The following is a 27,353-nucleotide window of genomic DNA, read 5'->3' as shown; positions in this document are numbered from 1 at the left end:
CCTAGCTGGCTTTGTGGGTTTCATAGCAGTGCATAGTCATGGTCTGGCTTCCCAATCAAGTGAGGTCAGTCCAAATTTTCATTTTGCTTTTATTTTTATTTTTTCTTCCTGGGAGTAGAGAATTGGTAGTTGAGAACTGTGGTGAAATTAGTTCTTAGTAGGATTACAGGCTTATTCTATCCTTATTTCATTAGGACTTGCTTGTTTGGGAAAGACCTGCTTACCAGGCCTCCTGGAAATCTGAATGGGCTTGTTTATCAAAGAAAATATGCCATATTTGTAGGAGGGAGACCCTTGGATCACCCGTCCTGTCTCTGGTACAAAATTCTAATAGTGACATCTTTTATTGGCAGCTAAAATAACTTTTTCCATTGTGTGGATTTCTAGCCCCTTCCAGAACTTACTCTCTTTCATTTGTTTTTAATACTTCTACAAGGATTCAGTTGTGTTCTTTGTTTTTTAGACAGGTACAGAGTATTTGTACATACTTTGCCACATGTATATAATGTGCAGTAATCAAGTCAGCCACGTGTGGCCCCTCCACCCTCTCTGCTGCCATCTTTGCTTCCCTGCCATGTTCTGGAGTAGTTGTCTCCAACATGCCCTTTGCTGTTGCCAGGCTTCTCCACATCCCTGCCTCCCCTGCCTGATATCCACTAGGCCACTCGTGTGAGAAGAACAGCTTTATTAGCTCCTGTGTATAGGGAGATCCTCTGTGGGTCTGTAATGCCCTCAGGGCCCAGCCATGTTGCTGTGCAGGTGAGGTGGGTTCTGTTTGTAAGTGCTTCACATTAGCTTCCTTGAGAGAAAGAGAATGGCTGTGCACAGCTGGATCTTTTGAAAAGCAGGTCACCTGGATTCTCAGCAGACTCTTACTATGTCTGGGAGTGTGTGTGTGGGGGGTAGTTTTAGAAATTGTACTTGAAACAAGCAAGAGTTTGGCCTCTTTCCTGGTTTTGTGATCAGAAGCTTGGCCCTAATTCTCAGGTATGTGCCTGTCTGTCATTTTAAGTGTAATTTTTAGTTTCAGTCCAAAGAAAGGCACAAACCTACCTTTTAGTGGTTATTCTACTTGTTGAAACAGAAAACTGAAAAATGGTGGAGCTTTTGAGACTCTGACAGTCCTGGCTATTCAGATCAAGCCTCTGATATGCTTCTTGAACTTTCTTCTGCCCCAGTGTGGTGTCTGTTGATGTCATTTCTCTCTGAACTTTCTTCTCGGCCCTGTGTTGTCTGTTGACGTAATTTCAAAACCCAAATACAAGAATTTCAGCAGGAAGCTTCTCAGGGCAGATCCCTCAGAACTCCTTTACTCCTGTCCTGAGTTTTTTGGCTTTTGTACCATGTGGTTCCTGGCGTGATAAATATGCAGCCTGTGCCGTCTCCTACTTGGGCATAGAGTGCTGGCACCTCCCTTGTCTCTTGATTATGGTGCCCGCCTCATCAGTATTGCTGCCGTTCCTGGTTATGCTGGGCCGCTCAGAAGACCGCACAGGACAAAGAAATGAGCTCTTCCTTTGTTCCTATGGGAACTGCGACTCTTAATGCACAGGCAGCTCACTAACAATGTTTGTGTTTCAGTGCAACATGAAACTCACTGCTCTGGGTTTGAAAAGTTGTGACTTGATATTAAGTAGCTCCACGAATGTTAACTGGCTTCCCACCAGCCGCTATTGAAACACCATAGAAAGTGCTCAGTTTTTATTTTTCTTTATTTTGTATTTTATTTCAAGGAACAGAAAACCAATTTTATTTTTATATGTTTCAAAATATTAGAGGGAACATGAGGCAGAAAATATGTAACAAGCGCTATACTCCTAGAAATGCTGTTGCTATTTTTATTACTTGTAGATTCTTTCTAGATTGTTGGAGATTTTTCTAAGTTTTTTTAACTTAATTTTTGCTGTCCTTTCCATAATGTAAGTAAATACATCCTACCCTTCATCTGTGTCTCTGCAAGGCTCTCCAGAGCACGATCCTCTATATAGATCATAGAGAGGGAATATCTGTTCCGCTTATTAGTACAGGGTGATTTTAAGTCAGCCCAGCTTTCTGGTGGCACAGGGGTCTCAGTGCTGCTTTCTGAATTAGTAACTAACTGTTAAAAGCTGTGCACATGTGCAGGCATCTGACGCCTTTTTGGGTAGCTGTAGTTCTGCCTTGTGTGGCCTCAAAGATATCTGTGCTTTGTTAATGACTAAGTCACGATAAATAGACGCTCTTGGGGCGAGCAGCTAAACCTTTTTGACGGTTTTGACTCCTTCCATGACTCGATTTGCATATTTCTTATTGTAGGTCATAGTGAAGTGGTTTGTGTTCTGATTGAGTGTCACTGGAGCCTAGGTGGACAACGTGCCCTTTGCATGGCCTAAAACCCAGCTCTCCTCCTTCCCTGATGGCACTCACCAGCACATACACACCCTGCATTCATCTCCTGCCGTGATCTCTGTGGAATGCCCACCACAGCCCAGGCGTCATTCCAGGAATTTAACTGTTCTTGTGGTTATACACAGTCTTTGATGCTGTAGCGTCTTGTCTTTGTCTCTGTCTTGCTTTAACAGCACAGAGTACTCAAATGTAATTGAGAGCCACACGTTCGTCTTTACGAGTTACATGAGGAGGAAGCTAAAGCTGCCACCTGCCCATCTCAGCTGTGAGGGCCAGGAGCCTAGAATTGACGTGTTACTTCCTTATCCTTGTGGCTCACACAGAGAATGAATGCCTTCCACCGGCTTCCTATGGCTGTAGGTTTTCCTGAATACTGGGCAGGTTCTACTTTGTGGGCCCAAGCACATTTCCTTCTGTGCATCAGGTAGCACAGAGGTAAATGTGGCCCTATCTGGCATAGCATACAGGAAGCACAATGATTCCCACCTCCCTGATAACAAGTGTTCAAGGCATATGCTTTAGTAGGCAAAATGCTCCTGGCCTAACCTCTGTCCATTCTCTTCATTGTCTCTATTTTTGTTTATCATCTCAGTACATAGATTCTACTAGAATGTTGTGGCTATTCATCACCATGAGGGAGAGGTAGGCGTTTCTGTGCTGTCCTGGAGGGGCCACTTAGCCCTTTGCCTGACTGGAGTTGCCAGGCTGAGGTATCGGTAGTGCACTTGAGAATCCTGTCCTCTGGAAGTATGGCCTGCCACAGGGATGGAGAGAGTATGTGGGAAGAAGAAATTCACAAGCTTTGGGCCTGACTACCTAACTGCCAGATCTCACTCAAGAGCACTGCCATCTAGCCGTAGGAAGCATTGTGTGTGTGTATTCAACAACAGGCTTGGTCATCTCAGTGGAAAAGAGGAGGAAAGGACTCTTTTTGGCAGAAGTGCTTTCTTTTTTTTCTTTTTCTTTTCTTTTCTTTTTCTCTTTTTTTTTTTTTTTTTTTTTTTTTTTTTTTTTGGTTTTTCGAGACAGGGTTTCTCTGTGTAGCTTTGCGCCTTTCCTGGGACTCACTTGGTAGCCCAGGCTGGCCTCGAACTCACAGAGATCCGCCTGGCTCTGCCTCCCGAGTGCTGGGATTAAAGGCGTGCGCCACCACCGCCCGGCCTAGAAGTGCTTTCTTTTCTAGTGTCTTACCCATCAAATTACGCCATGATATGCCACCAGGTTTGGAAGAGCTTTAAGTGTTTAAAATAACCGGTCAGCATTCCCAGCATAGCACAGCTTTAGGAGCCCAGGAAACCCGAAGAGAGGCTAGAGGGCTGGAGGGCTGGCAAGTGTCCATACAAGGGAGAGCCCACCGCCTCCTTCCCTGTCCTGGCAGCAGATCTTCCTCTCTCAGCAAAGTCCGTTTGCTCTCAGTGAGATGCTCCTATTTGAATAAACAGAGGTAAACCTCATCTTCCCCAAGACTCAGAAGCCTGTACAGAAAGATGAAATAACTGCTATATATAATGATTTTCTTTTAATTCATGATTAAATAATTTAATTCTTTTTTCAAAAGTTGCACACAAGTGATGAAGGAAAATTGATTTTTATTTTTGAGTTTTTTCTCATGCTGCCCCCCACCCAATAATAGCAGATGGGAAGGGAGGGGGTTGTACCATTCAGGTATTTATTTGCTGACAACATATCACACTCTGAGCCAGTTTCAGCAGAAAGGGGCAGATTAGCAGGCAGTTGGAGGCTCATAGTTTGCTCACAAGAGCTGGAGAATGGGTTCTATGCTAGAGTCCCAGGACTCATCTTAGAGACCAGCTCATCTTTCCCATTATACAACTGTTGAATGTGCTCTGCCTCCACCTGTACCAGCAAAGCAGGAGCTGCCAGGCTCTGTCCCTCGTGCTAGTTCAGAACTTGCCTTCTGTAAGCTTACCAGAACTAGAGGGCCAGATGCTGAGTCTGCACCAAGCGTGGGGGGGGGGGGGTGTCAGCAAGATGCCTGTCCTGTAGCTGTCTAGTTACAGCTCCATTGACCCTCCTGGGTGACCAGGTCAACACCAAAAATTACAGAAAGACGTGAAGTAAATCTAAAAAACAGGTTGTTTTATAACTCCCACTCCCAAGGAACTTGACTGCATCTGTATCATTATTGTACATCAAGCTGACCTCTCACACTAATTAGTTCTTCTCTCTGGCTGTCCAAGACAAAGTGACAAGATTCTGTGACATGTGGCAGATATAAGAGAAAGTTCACGAATGGTTCATCTATCCTTTACCATATTCCATTCCAAGGTTGCTGTTGACATTGGAGATTTTAGAATGACAATGTCCATCTTTCCTGTAGAGAAGTTAACCAGTTCTGTTTCTCTTTCTAAAAATCATCACCTTGGGTAGTTGTTTTCCCTCAAACTAGGGGGAAATAAATATGTTAGCTTACCACACAAGCTTGTAGTGTTGTTTTGCAAAGCAAGCAACATTGTTTCCAGGTTTCAAAGGCCTAGTAGTGGAGCTGTAATTCTTACAATACTAAAATGGATGTAGAGAGCTATGGCATCACATCATAGTTTTCATCCCTTTTAAAGGTGTTGACTAACAGTGCCTCCTTTGGGATGTTCAGGATCCTAAAGTAACATAGACAGACAGTATGAGAACAATTGTTACAATGAGTTGGGAACTTTAACTCTGAAGTGCTTGACTCCTGTTTTTAGTCCCTCAAGTTTTGTCTAAATTTGTTATATTTGTTGCTTACAAACCAAAGTGTGAATATTGACATGCCTATGGAAAAGAATCAGGAACCTGAATTAAAGAGTGTTTCCTTGGTTCCTTGGCAACAAAAGATGAATAAAAACTTCTCCTTTTTTATTTTCTTGTTTTTTGACCTAAGTAAATGGTTCCTTTTAATACTTTACTGTGCACCATTTTTTTTTAAGTTTTATTTATATATATGTATATTTTTTATCCTTCTGCAGGGAGTTCAATACCTGTGTATTCCAGCAGCGGATTCACCATCTCAAAACCTGTAAGTTTTTTTCTGTATTATTGGGAGAAATGAAAAATAAGTACAGTGTGCATTTCATCAGTATTGAGCCGACTGAAAGCCAACAGAGGGTTCTGAAGACAAATAAGTCAACACTTGTGCGGGTCCGTGGAGTTGCTAGTGTCCCTGCATAGCTGCTGTCCTGAGGAGGCGGGGTGAGTCGGCAGAAATCAAAACTGGCTGGGCCAGGGCAAACCGAGGTGGAGGCACCTTGTTATTTTCCAGTCTGACTGTGAACACAAAGGCTGGGTGTCCACAGGAAGGCTCTTTTTCAAAAGACTTGAAGTCCAGGGAGATGGCCCAGTCAGTAAAGTGCCTGCTGTGCAAACCCAGGGACCAGAGTTCAGGACCCCAGCACCCATGGAAAATCAGCACAGCACATCTATAACCCCAATGCTAGGGACCTAGAGGTAATAAATTGATCCTCAGAGCTCATTGCTCAGCTAGTCTAGCCAAATCATTGAGCCCCAGGGTCAGGGAGAGACTTTGTCCCAAAAAATTAGGTGGGGGATGCTAGAGAAAACACTGGTCATCAACCTCTGGCCTCCACATACTTGTAGCTGTGTGCATGCACAGGCACACACATATATACACAAAGAACACCTAGAGTATGGAGAAGGTGGGTTAGTCAGTAAGATGTTTGCCTTGCAAGCTTGAGGACCTCAGTGCTGATCCCCAGAGCCTATGGAAAATGGGAGGTGTTGGCAAATCTCTGGAAACTCACAGGAGAGATTGTCTAGCATGCATGATGAGATCCTAGGCCAATAAGAGACTCTGTCTTAAACAAGAACTTGAGGACCAACCAATCACCCAAGGAAAGAAACCAGCAGCATTAATTCTAATATTTTATTAACCTAATATCTAAAATATTGCTATTATATTTAAAAATATACATGTTAAATCTAAAAATTCTAAAGCTACTTCATACCCATGCCCGCATCCTGTCACAGCAGTCTGGTGTATATTTTCTGCCCTGAGAGCTCCTCTCTGTTTGGACAGCTGCAGTGCAGGCGATCTGTGCTCACATGTAGTTTATGTGCTTTCCCTGTCAGATAGTAGAGACCTCAAGTCTAACTGACAATGACCTCCTCTTTCTCATTTACCCAAGGCCAGACTGTTATGTTTTCATAACTGACTCCATCTCTGACATCATCTTAGTCCTGCTTATTGTTTTCCCTCCAAAATATGCCTATGCTTTATTGTATTTGTGTGTGTGTGTGCGTGCATGCGTTTGCACGTGTGTGTGTGTGTGTGTGTGTGTGTGTGTGTGTGTGTCTTATGTGCATGGGTGGGGGCATGTGTGTGCCATGCTGTATACTTGGGAGGTCAAAGGATAACTTCCAGGAGTCAGTTTTCTTCTTTTATTCTGGGTCCAGGGATCTAATTTAGGTTTCAGGCTTGTGCAGAAGCATCTTTATCCACCAAACTGTCTCACAGGGTCTTCTCTGCCATTTTAACCACTTAAGAGGGATTCATAATTGTAGCTCACCTCAGTGGCAGCGTCCACACTGAGCAGTGGTGCAGCCTTGATAGGATGGGGTAGAGCACTGGAGATCCGGTTAGAAGCATCACAAGCACCCTTGGTCCCAAATTAGGCCCAGCATGGAGAGGTGATAGCTTCCTCTGGCCTGCATTTGACTTTTGCAGGCCGAGATGCTAGGAACTCCATTACTTTACACATCCCACTGCACCTGGCCTCTGATTTTCTGGCTGTCCTGACCTAGATATTGGGGGCCAGCATGATAGCCCTCCTGGAACTAGTTGTTACTGTTTTGTCAAAAGTGCCCCAGATTCAAATGGTAGTTTTGAGTCTGAAAGATCACAGGGTTCCTCTTCCATTGTACACAGGTGCTGGTGCATACAGATCTGTGTCAGTGAGGCAGACTACATACACACTTGTGTTTCCTGTCCCAACTGACTGGCTTCTCTAGAAGATGCTGGAATGTCAGCTATCCTTACGCCTTCACAGCCAGAGGACAGAGAAATCATGGATCAGGCTGTAACTTTATAAGACCTCCCTATTGCAGGAGGGGCAGGGACAGGGTAGGTCTACAGTTCAATGGGTAGCTGGACAGGGGACAGAGGGAATAGTTAGAAGAAAGCATGGAGAAAGTGGGAAGTTGGTACAGACATGTTCTGCCCAGGCCAGGGGTTGTGTCTACCCTGACCCTTGATGTTTCAAAGAGAGGTGAGGCTTTCATATTGAGAGAGGGAGAGGCAAGCTTTACTAGGAAAACAAAGTAGTAGCCTACCCTGGAAGGAGAAGCAGCAACTTTAGAGAACTTCCTTGGTTACCAGTCGTGTCAAGAAACAGAAGTGGTTGGAAGGGCATGGTCCCTGCGGAAGGAAGTGAGGCGCTGCCTTTCTCCGAAGACCACAGCAATCTTCTGCCCTTGTTTTGGTGACTATTTTTGGAAAGACTGCTTTGCTCTCCTCTCTAACCATGATTCAATCATGCTGTTGAATGTGTCAATACCTGATTGGCAGGAATCAAGCTGGAACCTATCCTAGGTATGTGCTGTCAAGGCACATGGCCCCTGGTCTTTGAGCAGCTGTAAGATTTTAGCTTTTCTAGGAGCTAAGTCTTTGACTTCCACAACAGTGATCTAATACCAGTACTGACAGTCCTGTATTATAGACAACTGTCAGGAAGTCCTACATACTGTGGGCAAGTCATTTGAACTAGTCTGCACTTAAATTCTCTCATCTGAAAACATCCATCTCTAGGATTTGGGGAGGCAAAAATCATATGTGCTTGAGCATATCTCTGAACTCTAAGCACTTTGAAAAGTATGGATCTATTCCTACTACGGTAAGTGTCTTCAGCGTTACAGGAATGACAGTTGAAATAGGTTAAATTTTGTTTATCTGCTGCCAGTGAAGGTGGTTGAGTGTTTTCATCTCTTCTATTCCTATAAAAGAACATCTGAGACTGGATAATAATACAGAAAACAAGTAAGTTTTATCTCACAGTTCAGGAAGCTTGAAGTCCAAGATTGAGTGGCCACGTCTGTTGAGAGACTTGTGTTGCTTCCTAATACTGGTGGAAAGACGAAAGGAGTGAGCGAGTATGTAGGGATATGGAAGCCTCTTTGAGTGGCAAGTGCTTGAGACATTCATGAAGGCTCTCCGTAGGCCCATGACCCAGATACTTGATACCTTGCCTGTCTCCCAGTACTGCCAGATTTAGGAGTGAGGGTTCCAGTAAACACATGACGGGCAGAGGCATTCAGACTGTAACAGTGAGTGTGATTCCATGATAGAAGCAGTTGGAATGCTTACCTCAGAATGATCTAACTCATTTAGGGTTTCCTGTCTTTACTACTTACTAAATAAATATGAGGAGTTCACAATGAACCTTCCCATTCAATATCATCAACTAATGTGGATGGATCAGTATCTTTTTTATTTAAATTTATTTATTTTTAACATATATCTTTTTTAGAAAAGTTTTATTTATTTTAATGTTATATGTATGGGTATTTTGCCTGTTTGTATGTCTTTATACCAGGTACATGCAGTGCTCCCAGTCTAGAAAGATAGTTTTGAATCCCATGGAACTAGAGTTGTTAGCTGTCTTGTAGGCACTGGAAATTGAACCCTGTTCTTTTAGAAAATAAGTCAGTGCTCTAACCACTGAGCAATCTCTCCAACTACTAGATGAATATTCTTAATGTTTTGGGTGAAAAGAAGCAAGAGAAAACTTGAGTAGTTTGTAAAACTTGCTATTGGTAACTCAGACACTTATCAACAGGCAGTCTTCCATCTGACCACATTAGCTCTGATGCTTGTCCCCTCTCTTTAGTGACAGACCAAGTCCTGGAAGTCTGTACTACTCACTCTTTGAAACTTAGATGCCGGTTTTTAAAATGATTTTCAACTTTGGATGAAATGCTTTATTTCCTAAATCTTGGACTGGGGACATACTCACTGGTAGAATGCTTACTCCCAGCTGGTAAGATAAAGATTAAATATTTCTTTCTCTGCAAAGCCCTGAACAGCAGGAATTCCGGCTGATTCTGCTTAGTAAGAAGTGTGTGACCTTTGACACTTCAGTCACCTGATAGTCAATTGCTGTGAACTGCAGAAAAGTTGGTTTTCTGTCTTGGCCTTAATCCTAGAAAATCTCCCCCATCTGACCTTCCATGAACTTAAAATGTAGAAACCTGGTTTGAGATAACATTAGCACAAAATTTTAGCTTAGTTCCCCCAGCCACCTAGCCTGCCCAAGTCAGGAAATATAAAAGTTCAAGTTCTTCGTGTCCCAATAACCTCACAACCCTAGTGTGGTATGTTTTGCATGATGTTGTCATAATTAGAGATATGCTAGAGTGGGTGTTAAGTACACGCTGTGCATGTGTGTCAAGTGGGCCATGCTGGGGCTTAGTACATAAAGGTTTGGAAACCAGTTTGCATTTGTTTTCTCTATGGGTTCTCTAAAGCAAGTCATTTTAGCCTTCTCATTTAATAATCTGTCCATCTCCTTGGAGACTTAGAGTATTGAAATGATTATGAAATTGGGTATTTTGTTAATTCTTTAGTGTTTGTAAAATAAGGTTGTATTCTCTCTGTATTCAAGTAAGGAATGCTAATGCATTTTGAAAGTAGATGCTTAGATATGTATTCACTTGCATTTGCTTATTCTGTTTTTTATTACCCATTAAGTTGGTGTTTGTAGTCAGACAGCACTGAATTGGTCTTTCTGCCTTCCTTTCCTGTGAAGTCTGAAGGAATTCTGACATAGGCTTTGACCCCACAGCATTACATCTGTACAGCAGCCTCTAGTGTTCATGGCTTCAGAGCCAAGCAGGTGTCTGTGTTCCTTGAGGGCTTGTGGAGAGGTGAGCATGAGCACTACACAGAGCTCTGTAGGGTGTCCAGGAACACCCTGTTCTTAGTCCGCTTCCTTGTCATTTTGTCTATCTATAGCTGATACTGTCTGTATTCCTATTTTTCTTTCATTTGCCTTTTTTCAACTTCTATTGATAATGAGCAGTTTTTCAAGATCAGAAGTAAGTGAGCCTTTGCACCACTGTAGCTGTGCTTCTGGATGGTTCTTGAGGTCTTTGCATCCCTGAGTGATGCTCTCCTGCTCTTAGGATAGATGGAGAACTCTGGAAAAGGTATAACCACTGTTTGCTGCAACAGCCATCATTCTCAAGCAAGAGTCTTCTGGTCTGAGACTGTCCTTGTTACTCTTGAGTCATACTGTTTTCTTGTTTTTTGGTGTGTGTGTGTGTGTGTGTGTGTGTGTGTGTGTGTGTGTGTGTGTGAAATGATGCCATGTTAAAGGGTAAAGAGATGTTTTTGTTTTCTTGGGTTTTTTGTTTTGTTTTTTTAGGTTTTGTTTGTTTGTTTGTTTGTTTTCGAGACAGGGTTTCTCTGTATAGATTTGCACCTTTCCTGGATCTTGCTCTGTAGACCAGGCTGGCCTCGAACTCACAAAGATCTGCCTGCCTCTGCCTCCCACCGCCCGGTTCTTGTTTGTTTTTTAAACTATCTTTTTAAGTTAATTTATCTAGCGAAGTGAAAAGTATGGTATACACATCCTCCAGTTCTTATTTAATGGAGACAGTTCCTGAGGCGTAAAGTTTGGGAATCACTGTTACAAGTGTGAGTTGTCTGTGTTTAATGCTGGGGGGTTGCCTTCAGAGTTCTAGCTGAGAGATAGGCAGGTGAGCCTGGGGTATCTGGACCAACTTGGCCCCAGGAAGAATATCTCAGCATAGAGTGCTCAACCCCTTTGCTTTAAAAAGGAGGGGGGACCATAAGCTGCTTGCCTTTGCTGGGATTTTCTCTACACACACTTGGATTTAGTTGGAGAGGAGAAACGTCATATATGTCTGTGGCCTTTGCTATCAGCACAACCTCATTTGATAACACTGGCTTTGAAGTAAGACCCACCACCATTCTGGGTGGCCAGGTCACTGGACTCCGACTCCAGTAAGAAGTACTCTGTCACATCACACTGGTGATCATGGCATCTAAGATCATGGGTCTTAGAGCAGCAAGAAGTCTTCACATCAGAGTATCATGTGGTATGGCTTACAAGCTCCATCCACCATCTTTTATTGAATTCTCAGAAGTTCAGCGGGGCCAACTGGTCACTCTTGGCCTCCGAAATGGACAGGAGTGGTTGAGGTACTGGTCAGTGAGAAGTAAGAGGACAATTGGTACCCACTGGGCTCCCTGCTTAATCCACATGAAGACCATCTCTCCCCCAGAGCTCCCCACTGCTCCTGCGGTGTTCTCTTAGGGCTACTGGCCCTGTTGGGTGAGTCTCCTACACCTGTGGGCATGCTTCCTTCTGCATGTAACAAACCTCTGTATGGAAGTACAGGTTCACTGCCAACCAGATGAAGAGTACAAAGAGGGAACTGTGGTCATGGAAACAGCAGCATGTGGTGGGATGGTGCTGCAGATCTGGGCTTCTGCTTCAGACTGCAGTTGAAGTAAAAGAACCCAGACTGTGGGTATTTCCCACTGTGGAGGAGGGTTTTTAATGACCAGAGCTTGGATTTATGTCATTTTTTTCCCTGGAAATAACCCACACACACACCTCTGTCTGCCTCGCCCAGTTTTAAACCAGAGCAGCATTGGGCCAGCCCACCTCCTGGTCTTTCTTGTAAAAGGCATTTCTAGGAATGTCTGCCTGGCTTGGCCTTGGGCCTGATTTTGTGTCTGAGTCAAGTCTCATGGTGGAGTTCTACATCATCTCTCTGGGCATCATTGTGCACTTAGACTGAGACAGTTGGTGTCCCCATTACAGATGCCTGCCCTGGGGCTCTATAGTCCTTGCCCCCAGCATAGTTGTGGCCATTAACAGCATCCTGTGTGCCATCTTTGATTTAGCACCTATCACGTGCAGACATGCAAACCAAAGGAGGGAGAGGCTATTTGGGGGAATACGTGGTGCCACCTCCGCAGGCCTTGCAAGGCTCCTTTACAGGTTTGGGCTTGGTTACAGGTTTGGGTATTGCTCAGCCCAAGTGTGGCAAGGTTGCCTCTTGAATCAAAGTTCTACCTCACAGTACATAGGGAGCCTAGGAGTTTGTGACCTGCAGGTGTGAGAAACAAATTGAAGAAGTTGCTCCCAGGGAGGTCTCAGTAGAGGAATTGGCCTGCCCTCTTAGCAAGATCATAAGGAGGCTGTAGACTAGCCGCTTCCTGAGGAATCCCAGTCCTGTGTGCACTCAGAGGAGCTCCGCTGCCTTTGTACCACTGCGCTCAGTGTAGAACGTTCTGGGGCAGCCTGTGGCTTCTTCTTCATCTGGGTGCCACTCACTCATTGCTTTCTGGTTTTTCTTTTGTGGCTCTAGTACTCTTTTCCTTTTCCTGCTTATAGACCAATGATTCCCAACCAGAAAGGAGCCCACCAAAAGGTAGGACCTGTAGCTGGGAGATGGACTCCTGCACACTCCTGATAACTACAGTGTGAACAGCCTGATGGACAAAGGAACGTGTGTTGTTTTTACTCTTTTGCAGGGGCCCACCACCCAGCTCCCAAATAAATCACACAGAGGCTTATTCTTAATTATGATTGCCCGGCCTTAGCTTGACTTGTTTCTTGCCAGCTTTTCTTAACTTAAATTAGCCCATCTACCTTTTACCTCTGGGCTAATCCCATTCTCTTACTTCTGTAAATCTTACCCTTACTCTGTTGGTGGTTGTGTAGCTGGTGGCTGGCCCCTGATGTCCTCCTCCTTCTCTGGCTACTCCTCCCTTCTTTCCCAGATTTCTCCTTCTGTTTATCTTCTCTGCCTACCAGCCCCACCCATTTCTCTTTCCTGCCTCACTATTGGCCTTTCAGCTCTTTATTAAACCAACAGATGTTTTAGACAGGCACAATAACACAGCTTCATAGAGCTAAACAAAAGTAACACACCTTAAAATACTATTCTACCACAGATGTGCTATATGGCCATCCCCTGATGTTCAGCTGGTCTGAAGGGACTTTAGAGTCTGGATAGCCTGTCAAGTCTGAGGTCTGGAATCCAGCTCCTGTTTACTGAAAGGAGGATGGACACCTCTGTATAAGCCATGAGGCAGATTGCAGCCTAGTAGCTTGGGTTTATGCCTTGGTTGGGATTTTACTGCTGTGATAAAACACCATGACCAGCCGGGCGGTGGTGGCGCACGCCTTTAATCCCAGCACTCGGGAGGCAGAGGCAGGTGGATCTCTGTGAGCCTGGGCTACCAAGTGAGTCCCAGGAAAGGCGCAAAGCTACACAGAGAAACCCTGTCTCAAAAAAATAAAAAAAAAAAACAACAAAACACCATGACCAAAAGCAACTTGGGGAGGAAAGGGTTGATGTCATCGTACAGCTTGTACATCATCCTGGGAAGTCAGGTCAGAACTGATACAGAGGTCATAGAGGAACATAGCTTACTGTCTCTTTCCTCATGGCTTGCTCAACCTACTTTTGTATACCACACAGGACTACCTGCCCAGAGGTGGCACTGCCCACAGTGGGCTGGGTCTTCCCACATCAATCATTAGTCAAGAAAATGCACTACAAGTTTGTCCACAGGCCAATCTGGTGAGGACAGTTTCTCAATTGAGGTTCCCTTTTCCAAAAATGATTCTAGCCTGTGTCAAGTTGGCATAAAACTAGCCATCACAGGACACTTCTGACCTAAGTGAGGTGGCTTGGGCTTTTTTAATTCCTGAATTAGACTCAGATATGAGAGTTCAATTGGCTGTAAGTAGACCATCTCTGATGGTGTCTCAAGGGGAGGTGATGTGGAGAAACCTGAGTGTGGTACTCCTAGGGCTGCCAGCAAAGCTCTGATACCCTGTGAGAACCTGGCTTCCCATTCTGCACTTGACCCTGGAGTTCTATGCTTCTACTACAGATCTTAGCATGACTTTTGTAGCTCTCTGGTTGGAGGCTAGACATAGCACATTTCTTTGCTCAGAAAGAGAGACTTTTGCAGAAATCCTCTCCCTTAGCTTTCTTGTTCTTTCTCTGTGGCCACAGCTGGTAGAAGCAGAGTATTCTCAGAACCTGAGCACTTGGCTGTTCAAAACTGAATCAGTGTACCTAGCCTGTTTTGCTGTGGTGTCAGAGCTGTGTCAGGGATGTCCTGGTCAGCTCCAGGTACCTGGTTTGGCCTGTAGCTTGGGAGGCTCTACCTTCTGCTTCAGCCCTCCAACACATGCACCATGCCTACAGACACTTCCCCACCAGCTGTCAGATTGCTCCTGTACCTACACTTCCCACCTGATCATGCACTGGACTTCTGAGTACTAGTGTTGCTGGCTGTATGGTTTTAGCAGGGACATATTTGTGCCTGCTTTTGGCCATTTGAGAACAATGCTACAGTTCTCTGAGCCCTGTGTTTATATCTAGGAGTTTTTTCCCTGGGGAAATTATCAGAAACTCGTCCACTATGCTGTGCTATGCTATGCTATGCTGTGCTATGCTATGCTGTGCTGTGCTGTGCCGTGCCATGCCGTGCCGTGCCGTGCCATGCCATGCCGTGCCATGCTATGCTATGCTAGAGACTTCTATAGCAATCTGGTGTCCTTAGATTGGTATACTTGGAATCTCTACTGCTGTGACTCATGTAATTGTTGGCAGGCATAGGTATGTGCATTGTATGTACATTCATCTCATTAAAAATGTTTCTTGTCTTTTAAAATTCCTGCTTCTGAAAATGGTCTGGTAGATATTCTAGGCCTGTAGCCAAAATGGATGCCCCAGAGGTGCTGAGAAACATTAGGTGACTGTCCAGGCTGCCAGCTGTCTCTGTTAGTTGTTGCAATTTTTCAGAAGTTGCTTGCTTGTGCTTCTTGTTTACTTAGGTAATATTATTTTCCTTCTCAGGTCCTTGATGGGGTTGAAGACTAGACAGTTACAGTTATAATCCTCTTGTGTCTAAGAACATTTTAGGTACTAGAGTTAGAATCTTCAGGGTAGGACACTATGGGAGTAATCTCTGTAGTTTGCCATTTACCTATGGTCTGGATATTTCTGGACATTTAGTCTATGTTTCTTGTTTGATGTTGTTCTTGTTGGTTGTATTTCTGTTTTTGTTTATGTTACTGCCTTTCTCCTCTCCTGGACAATACTTGATAATCAGATAATATAGTTTTGTATTAGGTTAGAACTTGCTTATTCAGACAAAAAGGGGAGATTTAGTGGGTACCTGTTCCATTTATGATCTTAAGGTACCAGCCCCTAGGGTGTGGCCTCAGGGCTAACTTAAGACCTGAGGGGCACATACACCTCACTCTCTTCTCTCCCTCGTGGGCTTGGACAGTGCAGTGTGGATTGACTCGGGCAGCAGGAGCAGTGTGGGACTGGCCATCAGCCTTTCAGGACTCTGCAGTGATTTTGCTTGATCCTGTTTAGTGAGTTGTTCTTCCCAATTTATATCCTAATAAACTCCCTAATACTCCTTTAAAAAAAAAAAAAAAGGTTTCCTACTTGTCTTAGGGTTTCTGTTGCTGTGAAGAGACACCGTGACCACAACAACTCTTATAAAGGAAACATTTAATTAGGCTGGCTTACAGTTTCAGAGGTGTAGTCCATTATCATCATGGCGTGAAGCATGGTGGCATGTAAGCAGACTTGGTGCTGGAGAAGGAGCTGAGAGTTCTACATCTTGATCTGCAGACAACAGGAAGTGAACTCTCACAGTGGACATGGCTTGAGCATGTATGAGTCCTTAAAGCCTGCCTCCACAGTGACACACTTCCTCCAACAAGGGCACACCTCCTAATAGTGCCACTCCCTATGGGCCAGGCATTCAAACACATGAGTCTATGGGGGCCATACCCATTCAAACCACCACATTTCACTCCCTGGCCCCTATAGGCTTGTAGCCATAACATAATGCAAAATGCATTTAGTCCAACTTCAAACTCCTCATAGTCTGTAACAGTCTCAAATGTGTTTAAAGTCCAAAGTCTCTTCTGAGACTCATGTAATCTCTTAACTGTAGTCCTTTGTAAAATCAAAATCAAAAACAGATCACGTATTTTTAACATATGGTGGCGTAGGATTTACATTACTGTTCCAAAATGGAGGAAAGGGAGGATAGTACAAAAATACTGCACCAAAGACCGAAAGCCAGCTGGGCAAACTCCAAACTCTGCATCTCCATGTCTGACGTCAAAGCACTCTTCTGATCTCCAACTCCTTTCAACTTTGTTCACTACAACACACTTCTTTCTCTTGGGCTAGATCAACTCCCTGCTAGCAGCTCTCCTTGGCAAGTATCCCATGATTCTGGCATCTCCCACATTTTGAGGTCTCCAAGACATTCCAGGCTTCACTTTCACAGCTTCACACAATGGCCTCTCTGGGCCTCCATGTAGGGAAACCCCTGCCACATGCCTGGCCTCAGCAGCTTTCTTTAGTTTTGGAAGGAGATTCCATAAACCCTTTCTTCTGTTCTTGACTTTAAAGCTTGCCAAGTTCTGCTGCTTCCTAGGGCTGAAACATGGTCTTCTTGTTCAATTACATCTTCATCAGCTTTCTTTTTTCAGTGGTTTCCTTCACTGCCTAAACTTGGCTGTTCTGCGACTTGCTCTGTAGATCAGGCTGGACTGAAACTCATAGATCTGCATGCCTCTGTCTCCTGAGTTCTGGAGTTAAAGGCACGTACCACTATGTCTATACCTAAGCTGTTCTTTAATTCCTTTTCACACATTGGAAGCTTAGCTGCGTGTGATCTTGCCCTGAGGTCTCCACTCTCTTTATTCCATTTAACATCAGGTTTTTCTTAAATCTGTTTATTTCCATGAACACAGGATTTAACTCCATTCCACTTTCTGGTGCTCCTTTTCTCCTCAGATTGTACATTTTGTATTTTTCCTTGCTCAGCTTGTTCCTTTTCATTACAGATCTTCATAAGAGTGAATGCTAATAACTGTACAATGGAGTCATTACTAGGCTGTTTTGAGATTTTTCTCTGTCTATGGAATTAATTCAAAACTCTTCATTTAGCCTCAAGCATACTTTTCGGACAATGGCAAAAGACAGCCATATTCTTCACTAAAATATCACAAGATGGGTCTCTAGGCCATTTACTAAAATTCTGATCCTCTGAAACCTCTTGAGCCAGGTCCGCACAGTTCAAGTCACCCTCAGCACCACTGTCTTCCATGCTTCTTCTAGTATGGCCCATTAGGCCCTACTTAAATCATTCAGCTGTTTTTCTAATTCAAACTGCCAAAGTCCACATACTTCCAAACAAAAACACTGTCTGGCCTATCACAACAATACCCCAGTCCCTGGTTCTAACTTCTGTCTTGTTTGGGTTTCTATTGCTGTGAAGAGACACCGTGACCATAACAGCTCTTATAAAGAAAACATTTAATTGGGCTGGCTTACAGTTTCAGAGGTTTAGTACATTATCATCATGGTGAGAAGCATGGCAGCATGCAGGCAGACTTGGTGCTGGAGACGGAGCTGAGAGTTCTACATCTTAATCTGCAGGCAACAGGAAGTAAACTCTCGCACTGGGTGTGGCTTGAGTATATATGAGCCCTCAAAACTCACTTCCACAATGACATACTTCCTCCAACCAGGCCATACCTATTCTAACAAGGGCACACCTCCTAAATAGTACCGTTCCTTATGGGCCAAAGCATTCAACACATGAGTCTATGGGACCGTTCCTATTCAAACAACCACACTACCTCTTGCCAGCATAACCCCACTGAGTTCTTCTGTAGCAGTAGCCAAATTTCATTTGCCCTGTCATTCTGCAGGGAAAATTATTCCTTAACAGTTCTCTCACAGGCTGTCATAATCCCTGGAAAATGGCCAGTACTCAGTGTTTATAGTGAAATGAATTGGGCACATAGGCAGCTTTGGGTATTTCAGTGCTTTAGAAACCACTTGAAGGTAAAATACACCTGCTGAAAGGTTCTGGGCCTACACCTCACAACCTGTACTTGGCCTGTGCTCCAGTGCAGATCTCTGCCCATGTGGCTCAAGGCAGGCACATTGCCGGGAACTTGATGGTGGATCTCCTGAATAGTTGTATGCTAAATAAATGCCCAGAAAAGAAGTGACCCAAAAGGTAGGGTCAGAAGAACGAACTACAACATTCACCATCATTTCGAACTGCAGAGTTTGCAAAGCTTTCTGATATTTTACCTTATCTCCTCTGGGAGCCATCATTCTTGCTTTCTAAGTCATGCTTCGAAGGCCACACAGAGTGGCAGAACAGTTGAAACTAAACTCTCCTTTCCCCACAGCTCCAGTGACAAGAATGGCCAGCGAGGTCTCTAGGGAGATTATTACAGCCAGTGCCTCCAAGCTCTCCACGGTGTCAGAAATAAGCCAGCTTCTAGGACTTGGGAAGACCACATAACAGAGATGCCTTCCTCATCTGAGCTCTGAGGCTGTACAGTGTTCACAGCCAGTGTGAGGGGCAGAATGAACATAAGAGCTTAAGCAAGAACTCTGTGTATCAGTCAGTAGCAACCCCATATGATTCAGGGGTGGCTTGAATATCAATTCTGGAAAATTCTGATGATTGGAGTCCTTCTAAGCCTCAGTATGCCTGTGATCCACTACGGCTGAAGCTGTGCAGGTCCCAGGATGGTCTGGCTCTAGATGGGGCAGACTCTACTGTGGGTCACATCCCCTTTGGGGTTGAAAGACCCTCTCACAGGGGTCACCTAAGACCATCAGAAAACATAAATATTTACATTATAATTTGTAACAGTAGCAAAATTACAGTTATGAAGTAGCATGAAAATAATTTTGTGTTTGGATTCACCACAACATGAGGAACTCTATTAAAGGGTCTACGTTAGAAAAGTTGACAATCATTGCTCTAAGACATCTTAGTAAATCCCAGAAGATGTTTCTTTTCATCAGGTGTTAAATAGTAAATGTTACTTCTCACTTTTTTTTCTGCATAGGACAAGACATTTTAAAGAAAGTATTAAATTCATTCATGAGTGCCGACTCCAGGGTGAGGGCTGTCTTGTGCACTGGTAAGTTTGACTCTTTCTTTATAATGTTGTCATAAGTTGCTTTTCTAATGCTGTAATAAAATACCATGACCAATGCAACTTACAAAATAAAGCATTTATCTGGGGGCTTATGGTTCCAGAAAGTTAAGAGTTCATGACCATCCTGGTAAGGAGCATGGCAGCAGGCAGGCAGATATGCTGCTGGAGCAGTAGCTGGAAATTCCTAACTGGATCCACAAGCATGAGGCAGAGAGCTAACTCGAATGGTCTGGGCTTTTGAAACTTCAGAGCCCAGACAGAGTCATTGTCATCCCCAGTGACACCTCCTCCAACAAGGCCATACTTCCTAATCCTTCTCAAACTCTTCCACCAACTGGGGACCAAGAATTTCAGTATATGAGCCTATGAGGGCCTTTCTCTGTGCGGTTAATTAGTGCATGTACTAACAGCACTGTAGATTCTGACTCTCCAGTGCATACGTACTGCTGCGCTGCTCTGTAGTAGTCCTCATTTCCTTGTGCTGAAAGAAAACTGACCGGTTTTGCTTTTGTTTTTGCTTTAGGATTTCTAGAGGTTGTTGTCAAGATTAGTAGACACAAAACACTGTCACTACTAGCTTGACATTTTATTAAAACAGCATCTATGTGTCAGCTGGTCCTGCTAGACTCACACAAGACCCCCAAGGTGGCCGTTCCAAAGCCCTGCTTCCTCCTGCCGACTCTGGTAGCAACTGTGACTCTGTAGAGATACATTTCTATAACACCAAAATAATTCCTTTCCCCCTTGAGGTTGGGGCTTTTGTTGTGTGTGTTTGCCTCTAGTTTTTTAAACTGATCCAAGCAGACTTAGAATTAGATTTTATTTACAGGGACCCACCTTCAGTCTGCTGTACTTTGTATCATAAATGGAAAGTCAGTGCTCTATATCCATTGGTTCCAAATCCATGATTTCAACCATGACTCGGAAATATCCAGGAAAAGTGTGTCTATATGAAACATGCACTCGTTTTTCTTGTCCTTATTTCCTAAACAATATGGGACAACAGCAGCAGCTGGCACTTGCATTGTTGTGTGCTGGGTGTCACCTAGAGATGCCTGAAAATGTTTGGGAGGAAATACACAGATGGCACCGAGTACCCTGCCCTTTATGAGACCTTGAACACCATGGATTCTGGTGTCCACAGTGAGCCCTGAGACCAGTGACTCATGATCAGAAAGGTCACCTGCACATGCATGCAGACACACACACACTGACAAGAAAGACAAGCCAGCATGCTTAAGTGTAGTGTCTGTACAGTGATCTGGTTTTCACCTGGTGTGTTCTGGATCAGTATTACCATTGGCAGTAATAATAATAGCTTGCAACATTTGGAGCCGTGGTTCTGCATAGTTAAAGGGGAGATTGATCATATCCCTGGTCTTGAATGATGAGTGCTATTAATTAACTGAAAGTGTAAGTCTTTTGACTGAATAGAAGCAGGTCCCTTCTCTCTCCCGACAACCCCCACAGCACAAACAGTGTGAAGTGGTAACTCTTGGTGCTTAAGCTGGTGGTGGCCTTGCCAGAATACAGTAGACAGAGAAACCACATCCACAAGCTGTGGGCCAGTAGTCCACGAAAGCAGAAAAGGACATGAGATATTTCAGTAGCTTTAAGAATGGTGTTTTGCAGATTTACACAGATTTATGTTTATATATTAAATAATGTGCAGTATTTTTTTTATTGCTTACTGTTTTAGAAAGTAGGTAGCATAACCAATAGGAGTGATAATTGTTTCAACCTCCCCTTACATTTGGGTTAAAGTGCCTTGGATGTGCAATTGGAGGCAGTTGATAGAGATTCTGAAACCCCAGTCCTAGGGACTCTCCAGGCTTCTGTTGAATTCATATCAAGAATTGTAGCCTAAGAGGATATATTTGTTTAAAATTCCCTTGCAGTTCCTAATAAAAAGCCCTGATGATGAGCTAGTGCTTAAGAGGAGGGTTTATTATTGTTGTTAGACTATTCTAGGCCTGATATTCTAAGAATTCCTGTTTAATATATTTGTGTATATCTGAAATTTTTCAAAAAACAAGAACATTCTCTAAGCTTCCCTATGTTTAGTCATTGATAGAGCACTCTGAGGAAGCCCAGTCTTGTGTCTTAACTTACATATGCATCCAAAATTAACCCCTTGACAGGGCCAACCAACCAACCACTGGTGCTTGCATGTACCCTGGCAATTGCTTTGGAGCAAGGAGTGTTCAGTCTGCCCGCCATATGCTCTGCTTGGTTAGATCAAAACAAATCTAGAAGCTAAGGTTTGGAAAAGGCTTCTGTAGTCCATTTTGAAGATGGGTACCCAGACCTTGAGGATGCTAGCCAAGTGATCTACTATTGAGCTGCATTCCCAGCCTTTTCATGAGCTTTGAAAGTCAGACTTGCCCATTATAAATGGTAGCTAATAAAACCATGAAGCCTTCAGGTTTTGAGTGGAATTGTTGCATAGGGTTGGAAGCCCTAAGCCACTCACTGTGCTGCAGTTACATTATTGCCAAAGAAATGGAAAATATCCAGGCCATATGCTATAGAAAAACTATAGACTGTTGGGCTAAAATGCCTCTAAAATGGTTCCACTCCAGTAGAGCTGGAGTCGTGCAAAGTTCTTGGTATAGTAAGTCCTTGCCTGCTTCCATGAAAACCTCAAGGAAGACAGACTTTCCAGAATGAGGTCCTTTGGATAAGTGGAGTGGTGGATCTGTAGTTCTCAGACTGTCCTTGCAACATGTCGCTGTCTTGGTTCTGCAGCCTGGCTGGGGTCTCCAGGAGTGTGACACTGGTGATTGCATACATCATGACTGTCACTGACTTTGGTTGGGAAGATGCCTTGCACACCGTTCGAGCAGGGAGGTCCTGTGCCAACCCCAACCTGGGCTTCCAAAGGCAGCTGCAGGAATTTGAGAAATACGAAGTGCACCAGGTGAGTGGTCTTTAGGGAATTTTTCAGATATAGACAGCCACCCCGGGCCATGCCTTGCACTTTGAGTATTGAGGCGCTTGGAACTGAAAGGCCCACAGAAGTTATCAGGTCCAAGGTTTCCCCCTCCATCCCTGAGAGTCTTCCTGCGTGTTTGTGCTCCTGTGCGGCAGCTTTGCCGCTGTGCGGCGCCTGGTTCTCCACACCAGTGGGTTGCTCTCCCTCTGGGTGTAGTGACCATTTCCTGGTTTGGCCTACTTTCTTCTTGTTTTTCTTTCTCACTTTGACTTCATCTCAGCCTTTAAGCTATTAGAGTTACAATCAACCAGGTAACAGTGGAAGGGGGTAGTTTCCATACTAACTATGGGAACTCGAGTATTAGGTTCTTGGCTGGAGTAAACGGGATCACCTTTCTATGAGATGGTTCTGAATTGCAAACCTGAACTCTTCCTGTTTTCTCCCTGGACTCTTCGTCAGTCCTGGCTGTCACAGGCAGATGGCACAAGAACACATTTTTCTTGCATCCATTTTAGATTCCTTAGCAGCAGACACTAACTGCTCCAAGTCTGCTAAGTAGATGGATAGTTCAGCAGATTTTTCAAGTGTTGAACCCAGATCGTTGAAGGGACAGCTGTTTCTCTTGCCTGCCATTGGCTGTCAACCGCAAAGCTGCGATTGCCTGAAGCCCTTGATTTCCATGCTTTCATGTGAAAACTTCACCATTGCTTAAGAAGTGAAAGTCACTGGGAATTCATGTGTGGGTGTGTGTGACATTGGAGATTTGTTTCCAACTTTTCCAGTATCGGCAGTGGCTGAAAGAAGAATATGGAGAAAACCCTTTGCGGGATGCAGAAGAAGCCAAAAGTATTCTGGGTAAATATAAAGAGCAAGGGCGCATGGAGCCCCGGCCTAGCACCAGGCGGTGGAGCAGCTTTTCAGCCCTGTCTCCTCTGACCTACAATAACTACACGACAGAGACCTAACAGAGCGCTGGTGTTTTCCTTCCTGCTGCGGGTCTTCTGGGTTGCCCACAGGCTGGTGTGCCTGGTGTGCTGGCTACCGCCTCTGAGGACTACAAAAGGAGATCACAGCGAGGTGGACCACTCAGGGCTCCTTCCCCAGCAACCCTCCCCTGCCCTGCTCAAGGCCTTTTCGCTCTGCCCATCTTCACCCAATCTTGGCCTCACCTGAGCTTGCTGTGCCTGGGATGCCGCTGGGCTGCAGTGTATTAATTGTATGCGTGTAAGAGTGTGTATGTGCACGCATGTGTGTAAGAGTGTGCCTATGTGCCTACAAATGTATGCATTGTGAAAGAGTATATGTGTAATGTTGTCTCGGCATGTGAGAACTGAATGTTTGTGGTGCTGAAAGTTATAAATCCCCTCTGACAGAATTGGGACGGCCACATTTTTGTTCAACTCCACATGGAAGTCATTTGAACTTAACCTTGAAAAGCTACTCACCAAGTATCAGCCTATACCTGTGATCAGTGAGAACTCAGGGTATGAGCAGCTGGAAGCAGTGGTGTTTCAGAACCTGAGATGAGGCAGAGGAGGAAGGGACAGGACTCTCCAGAGGAAGGGTGACATAATCCCTACCAAAAATTATGTATGTAGGGACAGGGGAGGGGACTTGTGAGAATTGCCTCGGGCCTGCTAGGTATATCAGACCCTAGCCTCTCTGCTGCCTCAAGACATACTCCACTTGCCAGCCAGTCATATCCCTGAGTTCCACTTGGTGCCTGCTCTGGGTGGGACCAGCATCATGTGAGTTCCATGGGGACAAGGAGGACCTGAGCCACAGTAGCCCTGCACTAGAGGTCTAGCCTGCTTCCTGTTTGCTTTTACACACTCCAGTCTCTGAAGGGCCTCATGTTGCAGGGACTGAATCTCAGGTTTGTATGTACCTGCAGGAATTGGAAAGAAAGAACAGTTATTAAACACCACAGCAGTTTGTGTTGAAAAATGCCTGAGCATTTCCTGAGCTCACTGGTGTAGGCTGTGGACTTGATCTTTGACCTCAGCTACCTCATTAGATTTATTTCTCTCTTTCTTATTTAAGGCTAGTGTTTCTTTGGTATTCCTGTCAATTCTGCTTCTTAGTTGAAAATGTTAATCATGTTGCTTTTGATTTTGAAACCAAAGAGAAAGACATTTATGTCATTGAGCTATTTAAAATCTTCAACTTGGGCTCCCATGAGGTTTTCCAGTAGGTCAAACCCCAGATTCTGGCCATGAGAACTCCTCAGCTTGAAGTTTGTGGCAGCAGGCACCTCCAGTCCTTCATGCCAACTCACATTTCTTAAGCCATATGAATGAAAAATACACTCAACCTCTCCCTAAAAAGATGCTGCAAGCAGGTTTTTCTGAATTCCATCACAAAAAGAGCCCCCGGATAAGAAGGGCTATCTTCCTGTGTGTGTAGAGCATGTCAAATTTGAGCCCTTTGGGGCCCAGGGAAAGTGAGGTTGCCAATTCTCCGCATATGGAGGCCCTGTGTGTATAGTGAGAAAGGTGTCCATGAACTCACATCTTCAGCTATAATAGCCTGCCTTTAAAAAGGAGCATAACTGTGCTGGCTAGAAAAGCAGGCAGGAGGCTGCTAGCGGGCTGCAGAGCAGAGTGAGGTCCTGGCACTGGAGAGAGAACGAGGAAAACAAAGCGGTAGGGCAGTGAGGGAAGCTTGGCTGTGTGTGCACACGTGGGACAGCTCCTTAGGTTCCCCAGGTGCTCAACTGTCTTAACTCTTGTTGCCAGTAACGTTCTTTCTCCACAGCCGCCCCGGGAATTCTGAAGTACTGGGCCTTTCTCAGAAGACTGTAATGTACCTGAAGTTTCTGAAATAATGCAAAGTTCAGTCTGGTGCTGCCAAAAAGAAAAGTGACATAGTGTTTATTTTTAAGTGTCCAGTAGTAATTTGTAAACTTGTTTGTTTTCCTTTTAAATTGAATGCATGTATAATCATGTTGGAGTACATTAAGAACTATGGAGATTCTGTAGCAAGAGAAAATATCTTTGCCTTAACTCCACTGCTGTGGTTGTTCCTTCGACCCAACGGATGCTTGTAGAACAATCTCAAGAGCTCTATCACACTACTTGTTCTGTTTTGTAATAGTAACTACTTGTCCTGAACACTACCCAGGGAGGGAAGCTGGCACCTAGGAAGTGTGTAGTGCGAACTCTACCCTCCTGTTAAGTTCTCCAGCCCAAGAGACATCTCTCAGTGTGTGTTACCCATGGTTGTTGTTCTCCATGGTAGAATTACCAAAAGCTACTCACTTCCATTAATAAAGAGCAAGTCAACCAAGTCTAACATCATGTGCAGTGTATTCTTATGTGACATGTGAAGGTCACGTCTGTTTCTCTGTGGAGGATCACAGTGTACCTGGTCTTAGCCCAAAAGACATATTTCCCTCCAGAAGGCAGATAGCACATGTTAAGAAGGGCACATAGAGCTGGGCAATAATGGCACGCGCCTTTAATCCCACCACTTGGGAGGCAGAGCCAGGCAGATCTCTGTGAGTTCAAGGCCAGCCTGGTCTACAGAGCGAGATCCAGGACAGGCACCAAAACTACACAGAGAAATTCTGTCTCAAAAAAAAAGGGGGGGGGGGCACATAACACAATGATGACTAAAAGATAAATATGTCTTAGGATTGTTGGGACTGGAGGTGTAGCTCAGAGTAAAGCCTTTACCTTCTATTATCTCCAGCACCAAAAAGAAAACCTCATCATTTGTGAGTGTAAAGAAATTCAGACACAGAAGTGAAACTCCCTGCAGAATGAAGATTGAGTTTTGGTCCTCTGGGCTTAGTTGCATGTACCACAGGGATACACTGTCCAGGCAGTCCACAAACTCATTCCAAATCCATTTTCACTTAGTATGAAGGAACTCAGAACTCACAGAGAAATTTAAAGCTAGCCACTAAATTCTCCTTGTCTAAATCTGGTGAGGGTTAGCTTGGAGGAAAGGCAGGTGATATGGAGAGCCTTGGACCTGTCTCCCAAACCAGCTGTGAGACTAGGGGACACTGAGGCAGCAGAAGCCAGGCCCCATCACCATCTCAGAAGAACTGTTGTGCCTAAATAGGGTAAGAAAGTACCGCAGGAAAACAGATTCTTTGGCCACAAACCCAGTCCACCTGAGCCAATACCACTTGTAGCCTAATGTCCCTTCCTGCCTATTTCTAACCATGTAACCACATCTGATGCTCACACCCACCACTCCTACACTTTCTAAACTTAGAAAAGGAAACATTTCACTCGCTGAAGGCTCAAACCTGAAGCCTGCACCCACCCTCATGGTAAGTTCCTGGGTAGCAGTTATCTTTTGTCTGTAAGCTCCCTGTTTAGGATGGCATTGATGTGGTTAGACTATAGGCCCAAACACCTTCTCTTCATGACCAAATCAAGTACTTGTAGGTAGTATAAGACAGTGAAGATGAGACCTGGGATCTGCACACAGACTTGGGACTTTGGCTTGTAAGATTAGGTGGCTCATGGTCCAGTGCAGTTCTCCGGCTAGTTTTCTGCAAACACAGATCTATTGCAGCCTGTAACTTAGCATCACTATCCATAAGGGGAAACATGTAGCTTAAGTTTTCTCCGGTCCTGCCCAGCCCCACAGACCCCACAGCTGCTTATAAAATAATCACTCAGGAGCTTATATTAATTAAAACTGCTTGGCCATTAGCTCAGGCCTACCACTGACCAGCTCTTGCATTTAAACTCAGCCCATTTCTGTTCATTTCTGTTAACACATGTTGCCACATGTTCCAGCTTTACCTGTGTGCCATTACGTGCTGCTCCCTGGACGGTGGGCTGGCATCTCCTGACTCAGCCTTCCTCTTCCCAGAATTCTCCTTGTCTGTTTATCCCACCTATACCACCTGCCTTGCTACTGGCCAATCAGCGTTTTATTAAACCAGTGTACAAAAGCGTTATCCCACAGCAGAAAAAGAATTCACCTTATTCCTTGATTGATCTGATGCATCTGTCTTCATCACAAATGGGCCCCAGGACAGTAGGCTGGGG

The 27,353-nt window shown here is 44.5% G+C and overlaps 1 protein-coding gene across 2 annotated transcripts in view; it reads left to right on the top strand.

Moving 5' to 3' along the window:
- Dusp22 (dual specificity phosphatase 22) overlaps positions 1-25,632 on the top strand; it is a 58,022-nt gene extending 32,390 nt beyond the window's left edge. The window contains exons 4-8 of one of the 2 annotated variants that reach the window (XM_028881055.2): positions 5,355-5,404; positions 19,311-19,385; positions 22,152-22,323; positions 23,121-23,193; positions 25,096-25,632. In XM_028881055.2, the coding sequence (XP_028736888.1) occupies positions 5,355-5,404; positions 19,311-19,385; positions 22,152-22,323; positions 23,121-23,193; positions 25,096-25,142 (417 nt within the window). In that variant the 3' untranslated portion in view covers positions 25,143-25,632. Of the gene's footprint in view, positions 1-5,354; positions 5,405-19,310; positions 19,386-22,151; positions 22,324-23,120 lie in introns of both variants that reach the window. The other variant, XM_028881045.2, reaches the window with a different exon arrangement.
- Positions 25,633-27,353: the final 1,721 nt, after the last annotated feature.

This window comes from Peromyscus leucopus, chromosome 5 (genome assembly GCF_004664715.2).
Source record: "Peromyscus leucopus breed LL Stock chromosome 5, UCI_PerLeu_2.1, whole genome shotgun sequence".
Lineage (NCBI taxonomy): Eukaryota > Metazoa > Chordata > Mammalia > Rodentia > Cricetidae > Peromyscus > Peromyscus leucopus.
Note: the sequence above shows the minus strand (reverse complement) of the source record. Positions and strands in the feature narration are given on the sequence as shown.